We start from the raw sequence: 17791 nt of genomic DNA on the forward strand, positions 1-17791 counted from the left end.
AAGAAAATGTGCGTAACAAAAAACTATATATTCGAGGGCTGACTAAGAAAATATTCGAATCCAGTTTTAGAAGCTCGGTTTCGGTTTTAACAACTCAATATGAAAACCGGTTTGCAAGCCCTAGTTTAAATGCTGTCGTATGACGTCTCTTGTAAAGCTGCATCTCTAACATTTTTTTTTTTTTTTTTTTTTGATGCAATAGGCTGACTCTTCTTGGCTTTAGTAACTTTTGCTGAAACACAGAAATTCAGCTGCTATAATTGTACCATACATGCAAAAAAGACATTCTTAATTGTTTCTTTTTTCCACAACTCTCTACATGACTAAACGTATGCAGATACAAAAAAATAATAATAAAAAAAAACTTACTCATCCCTGCCGGGACTCGAACCCGGGACCTTTGGATTAGAAGTCCAACGCGCTATCCACTGCGCTACAGGGACTTTTTTTAAGGGAGTAAATAATATTATATTTCTAGAAATATCGTTTGAGATTTATAATTCAGTTACATAAAATTTCTTGTTTTATAATTTAATACAGAATACAAATTTCTTCAAGACATAAATAAATGTAATCTTGTTAATTTAACGTACAATCTTATAAAACTACTTTTACATCCCACTTATATTAATGGCGCTAATCGCTAAGAACAAAATGTCGATATATTGAGCTTACGTGAAATAATTTCGAAAGTTTGCACTGTTCAGATTGCATGAAAGCAGAGGAGGTAGTCAGTGGTTAATCTGTAATTTTGGATGTTTACAGGTAATTCTTCGAAACTAATCTGTTTCTAGCTGCCTCCGTACTAACCAGCTGTTCTAATTCTATACGCGAAAGCACGCGCTTCAATTGTGATGTGATGAATACACTTAATTTAATGTTAAAGGTGTTATTTTCATCAATTGTAATAGCTATTGTAGCTGCACTGATGCAAATGTACATCTCATAATTGGACGTGTCATTTTAATCTCATCGAACACCCGTGCTTTAATTGAGTGTGTCAATAGTGGTGAAAATACTGTAGGTTGATGTTGCAGTTTTCTGTTGTTTGTTGCTAAAATATTAATATCCTCATTTACTTCTTAATTATGTTATTGCGTTGTTATACATAATCATATTATTGTGTAACTGGACATGTGCGTCTGGAAACTAAGCACTTGCAAGTATATCTGACAGGTGTACTCTGCGCTCAGAGCGCCAATCTGAATACAGTGTAGTATTTTACAGCTGCCGTTTCAGGCAAAAAAAAAAAAGAAAAAGAAAATTTTAACACAAGAAGCAATGACCAGTGTTGATACGCCGTTATTGGGCGCACTTACATAAATTTACATTATTATTATTAGCTATATGGTGCAAGGAAGCCTGGGGCTTATGATGCACCAGCCAAAAGAAGAAAAAAAAGAATTTTCCAAGTTACTCTGAGGGAAAGAGAGAGAGAGAGAGAGAGTCAAAATAAGAAGGGAATCACCAAGAAAGATATGAATGATGATATCCAGCTCGGGACCCTGGGTGTGCAAAGCCTATACTCACCAGATGTGAGCCACTGGAGTTTCATTTAGGGTACTTGTGGCTACTGGTTCCAGATAAGTGTGCCACTGTTCTAAGTGTAAGCACCAATATGCAACTGTAAGAAAAGCTATCATTCCAAAGTGCCAGTATTGGCAATTCTGCTGTTGATCTTATGTTACCTTCGAGAATCAGTAAACGAGTCACCAATGGGAAGAAACATCTCTTTGGTAGCTCATGCTTCTGCGTTTCATGTAGGACTACTTTATATATATATATATATATATATATATATATATATATATATAAAAAAAAAAATTTGTAGTCCTCACAAAATGAATACATTTCATCCGAATTGGGTGGTTATATATATATATATATTTCAGCTGTCACGATATTTTATGATAAATGGTAAATAGTTAAACCTTACTGCACGTCATTAATGGACTAAAGTCCCTTTAAAAGTACTACTAAATGATGGATAATGGGCAGTCGGTCAGTCATGTTTTTTTTTTTTTTTTTTTAATTAGTAACATAACTAGTGCGTATCGATAAAAATAAACACTGCTTACAAACTATTAAAAGGCCCAGACCAAGGCTGGGTTAATCCAACTGTACAAATTTTAGTTTAAGCTTGATAATTGTCAGTAGTCTATTCCCAGTGGAAGTATGGGAAATGTCATTGAACTGGGTATGCATTTTTTAAAATAATTTTTTAATAAAAACATAATTATTTTGGAAACTTCATATTTAGCTTAGTAATAGAAATATTGTATTTAGCTTAGTAACAGAACTCATACATTTTCATAAAAAATAAATAAAATCACTGGTTATGACAACTAATTAATCTGTTGATGAAGAAACTGATTCCTCTCTCCACCCCTCCCCTACCAACCAAGTCAAAGGTGGAGAATCATGTCCAGATGGAAATGTAGATTTTTCTGAACATCCAATCTCAGCAAAAAGTATTATCAGATGAAACTATACATGTTCCATGCAGTCCATTAACATCATGCTTCTGTTATTGATGATATACACACATAGAATGCAGATACTGCTCAGAAGGTGGCCCACCCTCTCGGCAGTACCTTAATCTGTTACGTGTAAGTTAATGAGGCACAATAAAAACATATCAGAATTGGTTTGTGCTGGTTATGTTAATCTCCCTGCTTGCAGAAACAAATTTTATTTTAAGCTCGCTGGTTTTTGGCGCTAGTTGTTCTCAGCATGGACATTGGAAGCTTTAATTTTAAAGGTTAGACTGCCAGTAGGGGATCAAAGAAAGACAAACTACATTCAGACGGGAATATAGAAGACTTTGCCACATTTTAGCTTTTTTTTTCTTTGATAAATTTAAAATCGTTTACCTGTAATAAATACAGGGTTGTTAAAATTAAAGTATCCCTATGTAGAGGGCTCTGGAGTGAGTTCTAAGGCTCGTACTGAAGAGAATTTAGAATGCGAGCGCATTCTTTATTGGAAAAAAAAATTAGTTACAAAATTTGTCACTATATGGCTGGCACTGTGGCAATATAAATCACTTGAACAGTGCTACAATTGTTCAATGTGTCCTCCATTTTGGACAACAACAGTTTCCATTCGAAGAACATCATTTTCTACAGCAGAACGTAACATGTCAACTGGAATAGCCAGCACATGACATCTAATGCTGTCCTTCAGATCTGCCAGGGTTTGACATCCTTCCCGATACACCTAGTTCTTCAAAAAACCCCACAACCAGAAGTTGCATGGGGTGAGGTCTGGTGATCGGGGTGGCCAAGATGTTTGGAAACAATGGCTGGTGACCCGTTCGTCTGTAGTGTTGCCTTAGCAATCTTTGGACACAACGGTGGATGTGGGATGGTGCACCATCTTGCACGAATATGGTATCCTGAAGGCACCCACATTGTTATAGCTCTGGTATTGTGAAATTTGCCAACATTTCATAATATCGCTGTCCAGTGACGGAACGGGTACAGGGGTCCAGACGGTGTTACCTGTTTAAAAAAATATGGCCCAATCATGAATATGGCCGTAAATCCACACCACACTGTCACTTTTGGAGAATGCAATGGGACCTCTTGAATAACTTGAAGGTTTTCCGTTGCCCAAATGCAACAGTTGTGTGTATTCACTTATCCATTTAAGCAGAAGTGGGCTTCATCACTCCAAAGGATGTTCCATGGCCAAGTGATATCCACTATCATTCGTGCCAGAAACTGAAGTGTGTATGTGAAACGAATATCTGCATCACCATGCTTTAGCTGCTGTAGCATGTGCATCTTATAGTACTGCAACCTGACCCATTACTAGCCTTACGGTGGAATACAGCATGTCCACTTCACGAGAAACAGCTAGCACACTTGCGCTACCACATGGAGATTGACTTGATAAATCCATGACAACCATAGCCACATCTTCAACACAAGAGGAGTCCACTCATTTTCGACCTCTATCTGGTTGAACACCAAGATGTCCTGTCGATTCATATTTCGCAATCATTTTGTGGACAGCATCAACAGCATAGGTCCCACGCCTTATGAGCTTCCAACGCTGGAATTCTCTGATAGCCACAGCTGCATTTTTGCTGTTCTGATAGTACAGCTTCACTAATAATGCCTTTTCCTGCAATGTTGTTGGCATTGCTGCTGCTGTAGTGCAGGCAAACATCTACTGTATGATTTTGAAGAGACTGCTTTGCTTTTATACAGTACAGTAGAGCTGAGAAGTGGCGCTGTGGCAATAACTTTTATATTATGCATATAACGTAAGTTTTTTTGCATAACATAACTAAGATAGTTATGCGCCATACAGTGACAAATTTTGTAACTAATTTTTTTTTTTTTTTTTATAATAAATGGTGAGTGCATTCATTATTGTACCTGTTGTCCAAATTTCTCTTCAGTACGAGCCTTAGAACTCGCTCCAGAGCCCTCTACATAGGGATACTTTAATTTTAACAACCCTGTATTTCTCCCTTCCACTTTCAGTTATTTAAATGCTCATTTTTTTATTGAAATGTCCTGTGATGGGCATTAGAAAACCACCCACTTCCCTTCTTTCCCCCATAATTGTTTATATCCTGATTAGTCTTCATCTGAAAATTACTGGATATTCATTGAATTCCAGGAAGGGTTGTTTGGTAATTTTGTGGTCAGTTTTAGGAAAGTTTACCTGAGGGAACTAATTTTATTTCATTTTAATTCTGTTTACTAATCTCTCTCAGAGCCTTTTAAACCTCAATCAGGTCATCTCTGAGGTGCCTGGCTGCCAAGGTCTGTAGACCAGATAATCTGAGTCTTACCGCGTAAGGTTGTCCTTTTGTGTTTTCTCACCATTTGAGTTGTCTGTCTTTGGACCCTTTCAAGAAGCTCAATAGCTTTTTTCAAATGAGTTTTCTATACTTGAACACAGTATTCCAAATGTGGTCTTATAATTGCATTGTACAGTGGGATTATGACCTCCCTATCTCTACAGGATAACGTTCGATGAACCATCGATAGGACACCATGGGCTTTCCTGGCTGCCTGGTTAGACTGTTCAGGAAACTTCATATCCACTTATGTCGTAATTTCCAGATTCCTTTCTTCCTCTACTGTTTTTATTTCAGCCCCACCAAGTGTATAATTTATTTGGGGCTTGCTATTCCCCAAGAGATGATGATGAGATTCTCACTTGATGAGAATCAACCTAAAGAGCAAGTTGGCTTTAGGACAGGATTCTCAACTATGGATCACCTTCATGTAATATCACAGTTAATGGAGAAAGCAAATGAATATAAAACACCATTATGCCTGTCATTTGTGGATTATGAAAAGGCATTTGACTCCATACAACATAAGGCAATGTTTTGGGCACTGGACAGACAAGGAATAGATACTCCATACATTATGATTTTGAAGAAAATATTTGAGAACGCTACCTCCTTTATTAGACTAGACTAGGGGCAGGCTGTCCCGAGAGTGCAAGGGATGTACTGCACCTGGGCATCAATGTTCAAGGGGTGCCTGAAACTTTCATACATATATAAAGAAAATTTTAAAGGAGGGTGCCAGATTTCAATTTGCACCCAGGTGCCACATACCCTCGGAACGCCCCTGAACTAGACAAAGACAGCAGCAAATTTAAAATTGAGAAAGGAGTTCGACAAGGCGACAAAATATCTCCAAAGTTGTTTACTGCTGCCCTTGGGGAAACTTTCAGAAGATTAGAATGGTCGCAGAAAGGAGTCAATGTGAATGGAGAGTACCTAAACAATTTACGATTTGCAGATGACATGATCCCAAAGAATTAGAGGAAATCTTAATCAGTTATGCAGAGTTAGTAAGGATTTTGGACTAAAGATGAATAGCTAAAACAAAAGTAATGATGAACAAGTATGCTACAGAAAGGGATATAATCTTTGAAGGAGCAGTAATTGAAAAGGTGGATTCATATACATATCTGGGAAAGTCATTAGCTGTAATAATGATAAATGGCTGGAAGTCAAGGGAAGAATAAATTTCAGGTGGATAGCATTCTGAAAATACAATCGCATACTGAGGAGCAATATCCCAATTTGTCTGAAATGTAAAATAATGAACCAATGTATACTCCCCACCATGACTTATGGAAGTGAAACTTGGGCACTCACCAAAAGAATGGAAGAGAAGCTGGAAACTACAAGGGAAGAATAGAATGAATTATATTAGGAATCAGACTGTTAGATAAGAAGAGAAACACATGGATTAGGTAGAAAACACAAATAAAGAACATTATTATCAAAACTAAAGAACTGAAATGGACTTGGCAGGACACACATTCCAAAGATATGATGACAGATGGACTAAGAAAATAACAGAATGGTACCCAAGGGGAGTTAGAAGAAACCCTTGAAAACAACACCGGAGATGGACAGATGAAATTCACGAGTTCATGGGTAGTAAATGCATGGTCATTGCACAGAACAGAAGGAACTGGAAAGTTGCTGGAGAGGCATTCATTCTGAAGTGGATTGAAAATGGCTGATGATGATTTCCCAAGTGTAAGACCCTGCATTTAGCAGCATTAAAGCATAGCTGCCACTTCTGAAGCCTGTTCAAGTCATCCTGATAAACCCTTGCTTATAAAATGCTTGACACCGATCATTAATGACTCTACTAATCTTTACAGCATCTGCAGATTTCGACATCATGCCTTCTATCCTTTTATCATTTCATTTATGAAAATGAGAAACAATGTGGTCAAAGCAGCTATCCTTGACGGAACCCCCTCTCCTGATGTTACACCAATCTGAAGCATATCCATTAATCACAACCTTCTGCTCTTCAGCCACCCAGCAATCCATCTTAGAATCCTAGCAGTGATCCCAACCTGTTCAAGCTTATACAGTAACCTCTCAGGAAGGACTGAGTCAAATTCTTTGCTAAAATCCAAATAAACTGTCGAAATTGTTTCCTAAATCCAGCTCATGAGTAACTGTGTCAAAATAGCCTACTAAGTTAATTAAACATGATTGTCCTTAACAAAGCTATGTTGTGTGTCTTTCAGAATGCCATATCTCTATAAATGTTCCTGGATTGCACTCTTAGTCATTGCCTCTAAGAATTTTCCTACCACTGAAGTCAGATTAACCAGTATGTAGTTACTAACTTTACTCTTAGAACTGCCTTTATGTATTGGCAATACATTGGCACTTCCAATCCAAGGAATCTCCAAGTCCAACAATGCCCTCATGATTAACTTCAATGGTTTAATACACTCCCTAGTGGTCTCCCTGAAAACTACCAGGTATATGCCATCAACTACAGGAGCCTTACTTGCCTTATGTTCAAAAGTTTTTCTAATAAACAATTATCTGTAATTATGAAATTGCTAATTTCATATGGCTCAGCCTCACTTGCACAGCCTCTTCTCAGCATGGTCTTTTGTCAGTAAAGACTGATTCAAAGTACCTGTTCAGTTCATCTGCAACATTAGATGGGCCCGGGGGCTCACATCTGGTGAGTATGGGCTTGGCACACCCAGGGTCCCGAGCTGGATATCATCATTCTTCTCTTTCTTGGTGATTCCCTTCTACTTTTTTCTCTCTCTCTCTCTCTCTCAGGGTGACTTGGGAACTTTTTTTTTTTTTTCCTGGTGCAGCATAAGCCTCAGGCTTCCTTGCACCATATGGCTATTAATAATAATAATAATAATAATAATCTAAGTCTTTCCTGCACCTAGTGCACAAGAGTCTGATTTGATTAGCTTTCTTCTCTGTTGTATTCGCATACATGAAAAAGTCCTTGTTCCCATTCTTTGCTCTCTAAGCAAATGATTTTTAATATGCAGCCCCGGCCTCCCTAACCTTATTTTTGGTAGTATTACATTTTTTTCATTTATTGAGTACAACCAACTTGTACCTGTTGTAGGCTTCAGTACTTTTCATTGCTCTGTAACTATCCCACACTGTCTTTTTCTGCCCTATTTGATAGCCAGTCCTATGTATAGCTGACAGCATCCTGTGTGGATTAAGCCACACAACTCTCATCATTGCAGGACAAGGTCCAAATGTAAAGTAGGGACTTTACATTTGGACCTTGTCCTGCAATGATGAGGGTTGTGTGGCTTAATCCACACACCCCAGTGCCAAACTTACAAAAGCAACAAATTCTTTATATATTTATATGATTTATAATAGAATGTGATTGGGAAGGGGAATTTATAATTTCACCAGTATTACACAACGGTGCATCCAAATTGTGATGTTAGCACTGAATATATTAATTGCTAAGAAGTAAAACAAACATGTAACATCATAACTCTGCTAATTTAATAAATTAATGCACATTATTAAAAGTATTTCAGTTATATGAAGTGTGATGTCTGTTCTTTTCTGCAGCCAGCAGTATTTAAACTGCCTAGTTAATACAATGGTCTTAATGCAGAACAAACTTTGCATTTTACAATGAGTTTCCCTGACATTTAACTACTTTCAAACAAGTGTCACACCAAAATATTTCTGCTATTTAAAAGAAACCACCTGTTATTGAGAAGAACTAGTAAGTCATGAAACTGGTGGTTATCGTTTAAGTGGGTAATCAATTAACCTCTTTCCGATGGCACATTACAGCCTAAGCTGCCAATGTGCCATACAAAATTAAAGAATTTTTCCAGTGCATCAGCAACTATGATGCTATAGTGCACCACTTTGGCTAGGCAGTTTAAATCTTGGTAGTCACAAAATCACAAAAATAGGCCTTTCTTTCCACTGTTATTTTATTGAATAAGAATAGCTAGAAATAACTAGTTATATTTAGATATTATTTTATGCAGTAAAATAACTAAATATATTAATTTATGAAATAAAATAATAGCTAAAGAAAATATAAATTAAATAGCATACACAAAAGCACTCACCAAAAGTGTTGGGTTACTCAGAGAATTCGGAATGGAAATATGAGTGTCATTAAGAATGGTTGTCGGTGCCACTGCGGATATTGAAACATTTTTCAGTATCGTTGTGAGTATCCTTTGTAATTTGTGGAGTTATTGTTACATTCTACAATTTGAAGGACCAGCAAGATCTGAAACAGGCTGTCTCAACTTTTGGATGTTTTCAGATTAATAATATAGGTTTGTGGAGGTGGGGGGGGGGGATATTTAACATAATATTCTGTTTCAAAACTTATCTAAAATTCATCAGATTAATCTTTTAGTGATCGAATTTGTTTGAAAGTAGTACAGTATAAGGCCAAATCATTGTGAAGGCAAAGTTTGTTCTTTAAGCCTATTGCAGCAGTTTAAATTCTGCTGGCTTCAAAAACATATGAAAGGATGAGATAGCCCTCCTAACTTTTTATATAATTTCAATAAAATCAAATACCACTAGTTCATTTATAATTTTTAAACTTTTAAATTTCTTTTTTTTTTTAAATAACTAAATGCAACAAAGCATAATATGTTAAGAGTAAGAGTTTTATATCTATATAATATCGGTGTGGATACACCTCAGATAACTCTTAAGGAAAAAAACTATTATAGTAGTAGTGTGGAAGGCATCATTTCCTCTGTATCTCATATTGTGCTCATCCTTCACAATGAGTTGCCATGGTATTGCACTACTTTGAATAAGTAACGCTTCACTAATAGAGAAGACTTGTTACTTATTCTCGGTGGGCACCAACACCCAGACGGTACCTTATAAGTTATACATATAAGTTCCTTTTTCTTTTTTTTTATATGTATAACTTCAGTGAAGTTACAAATAACATGTAACTCACTTGCATACTATTCACCTTCAAAACAATTCACTCTCTTCTTTGACCATGAAAAATTCAATTTTTCATAGCCAAATTCACTGAATGTTGAACTATTAAAAATTAGAATTGGAACTTACAGACTTTCACCACCTCAGTCATGTCCAGAACTAATTCTACAACATAAGTCTGTCTGATTTGTTGATCTGCACATATGTTTCCTCCCTGACAAGCAGAATGCAACAGGTATAGATCTAAGCAGGAACAACCGGGGGGAGGATAATTGTTGATCCTTCAAGCTCACTCAGTGTTGACCTATTGAAATTAGAATGGAAGTACCATTCTAATTTTAATAGGTCGACCACCTCAATCATGTCCTGAACTAATCCAACAACACAGATTGGTGTGATTGCCACCTGCACAATTTGTTCTATCCTGACAAGCAGGATGCCAACAGGTATAGATCTTAGCAGAAAAAACCAAGGGAGGGTGTAATTGGTGATGCATATCATATATTGAAGGTAAAGTGGAGAGTACATGGTAAGCCCCTGTAATCCTTTCCAGAAAGAGATTTCTAAAAGGAAGAAAAACTTTTTCTTGCAGCACATCAGATATTGTGTTGAAAGTGCATCACGTGCCACTTAAAGGCATATCCCTGAGCTGCTAGAATTTATATCCCCCCCCCCCAATACTGATCCATGGCACCAAATGCTTTTGATAACTGGATAAAGGAATTATTGTATATTGATGTCTAATTATTTATGTTTTTGTTGTTTTTTTTCTCACATTGGTAGGTGTGCTCAAAAAATCTGTTATTTTTATATCTGCTAATAGTAATACTACATTTTTTGCAAGAAAAGGAAAAATAAATAAATGTGTGCTTCATTCCTGAGGCTTTGCTACCTGGGAGTCAAAAATCTGATGGAAGTGATAGTCGGGTCCCACTTGCAAGTAAAGTGGATCGAATTTTGGCAAAATCCAGTCATTTTGAGACAACCAAAATGGTGGGGTGTTAGCATGCATATTAGGTATATGTGTGTACTGGAGCTGGATAATCCATACACATACACACAAGGACCATAAAGTTTATTTTGGCATGATGCCAACTACTGAAAAGGTCAAAAGTTGTGGATCATGCTCCTTCATTTAAGCATTTTTCAGTGAGGGAACTAGGGTGTCTGTAAAGTGTGCCAATGAGTTATTTTATTATTTTTTTGAATTTATGTTTTTGACTAGAAAAGGGCTTGTTCACATTTGGATAGAAAATAAAGGATGTCACATCAAAAAATTTATCAATTAAAATTTTAAATAAAAGTGGTTGGGGGATGCACTTGGTGGGTGAGATGCACACTCATTAAAGTGCATCTGGTATTCCTATCTACTACCAACCAACCAGAATATTTTGTGATTTTCATCTATTCATTTTTAACATTTACAGCATTTCCGTTTAAAAAAACTTTCCTATATATATATATTGCTTTTTTTTTTTTTAAGATTCTAAGAAGGAGTAAATCTGGATATAACCCTCCTTCTTCTGGAGTTTGGGTTTTGGGAAGTGTGTGATAGAAACTGAAGTCTAGGAATCGTTTACTTCATAGAATTTTTTTACAATGCAAGTTACATATGTTTATTTCATATTTAACTTTAAGCTTTGCAGGTAGAAAGGCTGTGCTTTACAACTCAGTGTCTTTCCACGCTCTCTTCAGTTTTTTTTTTATTTGGCATAGTTTTTTTTTTTTTTTTTTATGTGATCCCCAAACACGAGAGGTATTAGAACCTATAGTACTTAGTACCGTGCTTGGGTTGGAGGTTGAGAAGACGAAAGAAGATATTTGTTGACATTGGACTAGAACTTCTGTAGACTGTAATTTTCAGGAAATACGTATGAAGGAAGGTTGTTCCAGAAAACGGCAGTTGAATGAATAAATGAGGAAGATGAAAAGTTGGTTCTGTGGGTTTGAAGTTGGACAGTAAATGGATGTTGGCTGGTGGCGGCACGTGTTCGGACTGTTTTTAAAGAGAGCAGGAATTATAAAGCCAATTCAGAAGAACAGTGCCCATGGAAGTATCTGTAGAAGAGGCATGCATTAGAAATAGTATATCTATGAGACAGTGAGTGGAGAGACTCTGTTAGAGATGAATCATTAATTAACCTAACTGCCCTCTTCTGAATGGAATCAAGAAGTCTGAGAGAGGTTTTGGGGGCACCACCCCAGATGTGGGAACAATATTCCATGGCAGGGCGGATTTGTGATTTATACAGAGTGAGCAGCTGTTTGGAAGAAAAGTAATGCTGAGAGCGAAAGAGAAAACCAAGTTTTTTAGATGCAGAGGAAGCAATATTTGTAATGTGCTTGTGCCAAGAGAGATTAGAAATCAGGGTAATCCCCAAAAGAGATACATGTATATCATTTTGCCTAGAAATCGGAGCTTAAAAGATAAGCATAGGAGCAGAAGAATCCTTTTTGCGAGATATAAGACAAAACTGAGTTTTAGAAGGGTTGAAATCAACTAAGTTGTCTTTGCCCCACTGGAGAATTACCTGAAGATCGGCATTTAAGGAATTGGTAGCAGATTTTCGAGAAGTTGAAGCTGATTGAGCAGGACAAGGTTTCTCAAAATGGAAAGTGGAATGCAATGTGCTATCATCGGCAAAACTATGGATAGGATTTCCAGTCAATGGAAGAAGGTCATTAATATACAAGAGGAAAAGAGTGGGGGAAAGAACTGAACCTTGAGGGACACCAGCATTAGTGGCGAAGTTAGAAGACAGAGAGCCATCTACCATCACCCTCAGTGAGCGATCAGAGAGAAAACTGGATAACCAATTACTAAAAACAGTTGGCAAACCATAAGATGGAAACTTCTCTAGAAGATGCCAAACACGATCAAAAGCCTTTGAGATGTCAAGAGCAACTACTTGTGTTTCACCGAACCTTTCCATTGAATTAGTTCATAAATGGGTAACACAAGCCAGAATATCACCAGTGGATCGACACTGACGGAATCCATACTGGAGATCGTTGATCAGACGGAAGGTTTCTAGGTAGTTTAAGAGTTGGCGGTTAATTGATTTCTCCATTACTTTAGAAAGAGTAGAAGTAATTGCAATGGGACGATAATTGGATGGGAGGGATTTGTCACCCTTTTTAGGAACTGGCTGGATATGAGCAAATTTCCAAGAAGAAGGAAAAATACCTTTGGAATAAGAAAGTGAAAAAAGGCGGCAAAGAATAGGAGTAAGTTCAGGAGCACAAGTTTTGAGAACAAGTGGAAAAATGCCATCAGGACCTGGAGCTTTCTTAACATCAAGATTCATCAATATCCTTTTGACGGGAGACCACAGGAGGCATTGAATGGAGTGTGTTGGGAATGGTGAGAGGTGTTTTACCAAGATCATTAATACATGAGCTGGAAGAAAAATGGGATGCTAGCAGGTCAGCTTTATCCTTGGCTGAAGTGACAACAGAACCATCTGGTATGGACAGAGGTGGGAGCCGAGATGGGCAAAAGCTGCGGCCAATAGCTTTGGCAAGGGACCAGAATGCTCAGCTACCATTAGGGCAAGAAGCAAGTTTTCTAATCTTAGCCTGTTCAAACTCTAGTTTGGACTGATTAATAAATGCTTTACAATTGTTGCGAGCTTTGGTGTAGGCAGAAAATGAAACTGAAGAATTAGAAACAAGCCAATTACGATATGCAACATTCTTCTCTTGAACAGCTTTAGCACATTTATTGGAAAACCAAGGTTTAGATAAAGGACAAGATTTTAAAGTGGAGTGTGGGATAAAGGATTCCATTCCTGCAAGAATAATTTCACTGACACGATCTGAGCAAACGTTGACATCAGAAGTTTTGAAACAGTAATCTGACCAAGGAAAAGAAGAAAAGTCTTGCAGGTCATCCCATTTTCCATTCTTGTAATGCCAAACAACACAAGGTTGGGAATAAGCATGAGATAAAGGTTCCATTGGAGACGAGACAATCAACAAGTTGTGTACTTAGAAGGGTTGTTTGTGAGAAAAAGATCAAGCGTATTGGCTGTATGATTAGGATTGTCCGGTATTCTTGTAGGTAAATGAACAGTCTGTGATAGGTCATTAGTAATTGATCAAAGAGAGGAGATTCCAAATTGCCAAGTCTCTGACAGGGAATATCAGGGAATATGCACAAGTACCACCTTTGAGGCGAAAGGAATCACACAGCGAATAATTTGGGCATCTGAGATGAGCAGTAGTTGAATTAACCGATAACTCAGATTCTGTCAGAAAAAGTACATGGGGTTTGGCAGACTGCAAGTGGAAATGGACATCGTTGAGATTAGAATTGAGACAATGTATATTTGTGAAATGAATTAGGAAGTGCTTGGGAGGTTTAGATCTTTTCGCAGATAAGCTTGCTCTATTAGTTTGACAATTCATGGTGTATTCAATAGTAAGAAAAAGTGAGTGGGACATGTTGTATGAAGTAATGAAATTTTTGGATATGGCGTACATGTGGTAAGAATATACCCAGATCCTTGACATAACGTGGCCTTGACAATGCTCCCCGCATACACACTACTCGGACTCCCTCCAGTCACTATCTGGCAGAGTAGAGGTAGCAAGATTATACACTAGCTGATTCGGAAGCCTCCTAGAGAGTTACCAATAGGTTTGGTCCGGTGTACTAACTAGCGGCCAGTCTGTGAACACCGTTTTAGAGCTGTACCCTCGAAATGTAAGGAATATTGGATCTCGCCACGACATTCATCATAACCTTAAAAGTCATCAATCATACTGCATGATGGAAGAGATAGGGAAGGGTTGGCCGGAACTTAGCTCTAGAGACTAAACATGGGTTCCACCACTTCAAGCCTCCAATAAGCAAAGTGGTGGTATTTCACCGGTTGATGAGAGTCATCTACCACCTAGTGCTGCCTGGTAACCAAGAGGGGTGGCGTTCTTCCATGTGGTGTGGGCGCCACACTCGACCCCTGCTTACCTTGGTTCACACCTGGGTGGTCACCCACCATGTACTTGTGCATGGAGGTTATACCCAGGATTACTAACAGTCCCACCATCGTGAAGGTGCAAGCAGAGGATTTGGCTGTCACAGACCCTCCAGACTTCGCTGAAATTGGGTCCACTTGACTTGAGTGTCACCCGAATATCAGTTCCATCAGCGTTTTAGACTCCCAGGTAGCAAGTATAGCTTGTCTGGCATATCTGAGAGAATGTCTGTGACAACCTCAGGGACCAAAGGAGTTTGCCCACTTTCCCTTGCTTATAAAGGAATCAGTCTTGTGTTGAACATTCCAGCAATGAATTTCATTAATGAAGAGCATTATCTTAATACTACATTTATATTTTTAGAAATTGAACATGGCATTAATGAATTTCATTAATGACAGCATTATCATTATCTTAATGCTACATTTATATTTTCAGAAAATGGATATTTTGTTGCTTAACTTTGTGATTTTAGCTGTTTATATCAAAGACAGTTATCAGTAATGTTCAACAGCACTGCATGGCTGCTGCTATTATTTCACAAATGATTTTAATCATATAGCAAAACAACAAACAAATACACACAACACAAATAATTTACAACATTCTATATTATTTCTACATAACATTGTAGGTGGCATATTCAAGATATGTTTGGTTAAATTTATTAAAATCTTTATAAAATTTTTCATTTTTTTTTAACAGCATGCAGAAGTGCAAAAAAATAAAAGAGTGTAATACATTGTGTGCTGGTTTTTAACTTACATTAGCATTAGTAGAGGCATATGAGGCAAGAAAGCAAGCTTACGCAGCATCAGCCAAAAAAAAAAATGCTCCCATTTCACCTCTCTGTTCGTTCCAAATACCTGTTTAACGGAGCCTTAAATTTATTTAGGCTATCAACTTCCACAACAAAGGATGGAAGTCTGTTCCACCAACCAACTATCCGCTGGCTAAAGGCAAACTTCTGAACATCTATCCTTCCTCAATTTGAATTTATGCCCTCTCAGATGATTATTCTGAGCAAGAGGAAAAATCCCATCAGCACTGAGCATGCTCAAACCATTCAAAGCTTTATACACCTCAATCAGATCACCTCGCAAGTGCCTAGTCTCCAGACACTGTAATTTGCAAAACTTAAGCCTTTCTTCATAAGAGTAACCGTTTGTTCCATTCACTAATCTTGTTGCCCTTCTCTGTACTCGTTCCAACAGATCTACATCCTTCTTAAAATGAGGCCTCCAGACCTGTATACAGTACTCAAGGTGTGGCCTGACCATTGCCTTATACAAGGGGATGATCACTCCCTTATCCCTGCTATAAAAATTCCTGTATATCATTGACAGGACACTGTCAGCTACTCTTGCAGACCATCTGCACTGCTCAGAAAACTTCATATCTACCTGCACAATTATCCCCAGGTCCTTTTCGTTCTCTACCACTGTCAGTGTAGTCTCCGGTACATCTTGTACCCTATTATTATTTTATTTATTTTTTTACTTGGTCTCTTTCCAGGAAGCTCAGGCAACCTAGAGGAGACTAGCCAGAGAATTATGTGCAGCCTGGCTACCTCCTAGTGGTGTGTGCGGGCAATGTGGGGTCCCACCAGGGGCCCTACAGCCAAAAGCCGGGACACCCAACAGAACCCAGCACAATACTTCATTTACAACACAAAAATTTTTTTCTGGCATTCACAGTGATACTGTTAGTCTCCACAGAGTTCATATGGCGCAGATGTGGGAAACCACCGGAGGAACCTTTCCCCCAACACTATGTCAGTGTAGTACCACAGAGTTGATACATTACTCTGGGGTTACTGCTTCCCATATGTAGTACTTTACATTTGTCAATGTTAAACTTCATTTGCCACCTCTCAGCCCAACTTTTCTAGATCCTGTTGCAGCAGGATCTATCACTGTAGAGCCTACGTGCTCACATGAACTTGAGTCATCTCAAGCAAAGAGAATCAAAAAAGATGATTCTTCACATGACCTACCTGCTTTTTTAATTTTACACTAGTTATCAACGAAACCTCTTAGTAGCTTATTGCAATTTCTTGTGCAGAAAAGCATAGAGGCTGTAGCAGGTACTTCCAAAATTGTCAAATGCCTTCGCTCAGGAGATCTTCTTATAGAGACTTCCAATCCCAGTCATTCTAGACAACTCCTGAAGCAAACGACCTTCAGAGGCCTTCCTATTTCAGTAACCCTGCACAGAACTTTAAACACCTCAAAGGGAGTCATTTCAGAATGGGACCTCCTTAATGTTCCCGAGGAAGAAATTGCTGAACTTAAGGCACAACGTGTTGTCGGTGCTGAGAGAATTATGACCAAACAAGATGGTGTCCTTACACCCACAAGAAATGTTATCCTTACCTTCAGCAGTCAGAATCTACCAGAATCAGTAAAAGCTGGCTGCCTTTCCTGTAAGATCCGACCATATATACCAAATCCACTTAGATGCTTTAAATGCCAGAAGTATGGTCATTCTCAAACAGCATGCCAAGGTAAGGCAATTTGTCCCCTGTGTGGCTCATCAGACCATTCCCAAAGTGTCCCAATTGCCAGGGTACTCACCCCGCATATTCTAAAACTTGTGAATCATGGAAAATGGGAAAGAAAATAATGAAGTACAAGGTTGAGAAAAATGTATCATACCAAGAGGCACATAAACAGATATTAAATGTGATGCCTGCCAAAACATATTCCAATGCAGTCAAAAACACTAAAGAATTTTCAACACAGACTTATATTATTATTCCTCCTAAATTATCTCTTGCTCAATGGGCTAGATCCATCCTTGTGGATGGCGAGACACCGACAGCAACTAAGACTCCATCAAATTTTACTAATACAATGCCATCCAAGCCACAACAAGACGTTCCCAACTCAGACACATTATCAAAGGAGAAAGATGCTCATCATACACAAAATAAACCAACTGAACGAACTATGGAAATCTATGAGAAGTTAGGTAATGAAGATGCTGTTTTCATGCTGATGATGAGATGGATATTACTTTCCCAGTCTTTTCAAAACGAGAGAAATATAAACAGGATCGAGGGAAAAACAAACG

General features: G+C 37.9%; 1 protein-coding gene and 1 non-coding gene across 2 annotated transcripts in view; one reads left to right on the forward strand and one right to left on the reverse strand.

Annotated features, from left to right (window-relative positions):
• Positions 1-370: 370 nt before the first annotated feature.
• Positions 371-443, reverse strand: TRNAR-UCU (transfer RNA arginine (anticodon UCU)). Its single transcript has one exon. It is a non-coding gene; the product is annotated as a tRNA-Arg (tRNA).
• A 210-nt stretch (positions 444-653) lies between these two features.
• The window catches only part of LOC150079250 (uncharacterized), a 180275-nt gene continuing 163137 nt past the window's right edge, over positions 654-17791 (forward strand). The window contains exon 1 of the mRNA XM_090383001.1: positions 654-765. Coding sequence (XP_090239127.1) covers positions 756-765 — 10 coding nt within the window. The 5' untranslated portion in view covers positions 654-755. The remainder of the gene's footprint in view (positions 766-17791) is intronic.

Source organism: Mastigoproctus giganteus, chromosome 10 (genome assembly GCF_048544385.1).
Source record: "Mastigoproctus giganteus isolate SK-2022 chromosome 10, ASM4854438v1, whole genome shotgun sequence".
Lineage (NCBI taxonomy): Eukaryota > Metazoa > Arthropoda > Arachnida > Uropygi > Thelyphonidae > Mastigoproctus > Mastigoproctus giganteus.